The 1,350-nt window shown below is 43.6% G+C and overlaps 1 protein-coding gene across 1 annotated transcript in view; it reads left to right on the forward strand.

The window, feature by feature from the left end:
• Positions 1 to 402: 402 nt before the first annotated feature.
• CFAP69 (cilia and flagella associated protein 69) overlaps positions 403 to 1,350 on the forward strand; it is a 28,351-nt gene continuing 27,403 nt past the window's right edge. Inside the window, exons 1-2 of the mRNA XM_010001584.1 lie at positions 403 to 445; positions 1,208 to 1,320. Coding sequence (XP_009999886.1) covers positions 403 to 445; positions 1,208 to 1,320 — 156 coding nt within the window. The remainder of the gene's footprint in view (positions 446 to 1,207; positions 1,321 to 1,350) is intronic.

Here is a 1,350-nt window from a genome sequence, read left to right on the forward strand (position 1 = left end):
ATCTTTGGAACAGTCAGCCAACAAATGGCATGTGACCTAAGCTTATAATTTACAGACTTATGTTGCCCAATTTTGCCCATATGGTATAGCTCTCCATACATTTGTCATTCCAAGCATAAGCAATAGAACTTAAAGCCACTTAAGCCACAGTAAAACATAATTTTAGTGTTTAGATTTTTTGTCATAAGCTTAAAAACTTTGAATACATACACCTTCAGTAAGTGTTTGGGCACCAAGCATAAAAATGTATAACCTAGTTTGTTCAGCGCTGTTTGCAGACCTGTACGTATCATCATTATAACTCTTTGCAATTACTTAATAAAAAATTTTGTACCATCTAGTGTAGGCCCAAGATACAAGATTGCCACTGAGAACATGTTCACAAAAACATTGCAGTAGAACATGGAAGGGCTAGTAAAATGGTTAGAGGAATGGAGACGTGTGTGTATGTGGATGGATGAAAAGTGTGAAACACCAGCTCCGTGACTGGCAGCTGCATCACCATGTTATGTGAATGCACTGTAATGCCTACAGGTCCTGCCTGTATGACCTTTCTGCCTGTGAATGCAGCTTAGGAGGTGAAGGATGTAAAAGTGGCCACTGTGTTTTCCTAACTGGAATTCCATTCTATGCCAGGCTATATTTTTGCTATCATTTTGGAGTTATGTACAGGATGAACTTCTACAAAATGCAGAGTGTGGATGGGTACACACAGTGTTGTGTATTACCCCTTTGATGACAGAACTGTAGAGCATTTGTGAGTACCAAACATGATACACCTCCTATTTCTGAAGAAGGCATGTATGAAATGAGGGGTGTAGCATGCAAGCTGGGAAGACAGAAGAGTGTTGGTTATGGTTGGAGTGATAAATGTGAAATGTTTCTGTTATCATCTGCTTCTTTTCCTATAAAAGCTGTCTGGAGATTGAAACTGCTATCCTAGCATTTGATAAATTTATTCATGTATTTAAATGTTTCTTTGGAACCACAGCAGTTTAAAGTTACTTGTTAATGAAAACTGAGATTGATATCAACGGCACCTGCAGTCAATAACTTGGGATATGGTCATACCCAAAGCTGTGTAATGTGTCCTCTGCGTGTCCCAGTCCCACGACGGGCAGCTGCAGCAGGCCCAGCAGGCCCGTCACACCAGGAGGTGTCACGTTTTGATGCAGCCCCTTCAGGACACCCAGCTGTTTTCCTCTAGGCACGTACCGCCAACAGGTTAAACGCAGCCGAGGGCCTGCTGTTACCGGAGGGTTTGGTGTTGGCAGGCTCGGCCCTGCTCCGGTCCGGGAGGGACTGGAAGGCCGCTGGGAGGTCCCCCCGGAGTCTCCCCTTCTTCAGACC

The sequence above is a fragment of the Chaetura pelagica genome, unplaced genomic scaffold, assembly GCF_000747805.2.
Source record: "Chaetura pelagica isolate M959 unplaced genomic scaffold, ChaPel_1.0 scaffold127, whole genome shotgun sequence".
Classification (NCBI taxonomy): domain Eukaryota; kingdom Metazoa; phylum Chordata; class Aves; order Apodiformes; family Apodidae; genus Chaetura; species Chaetura pelagica.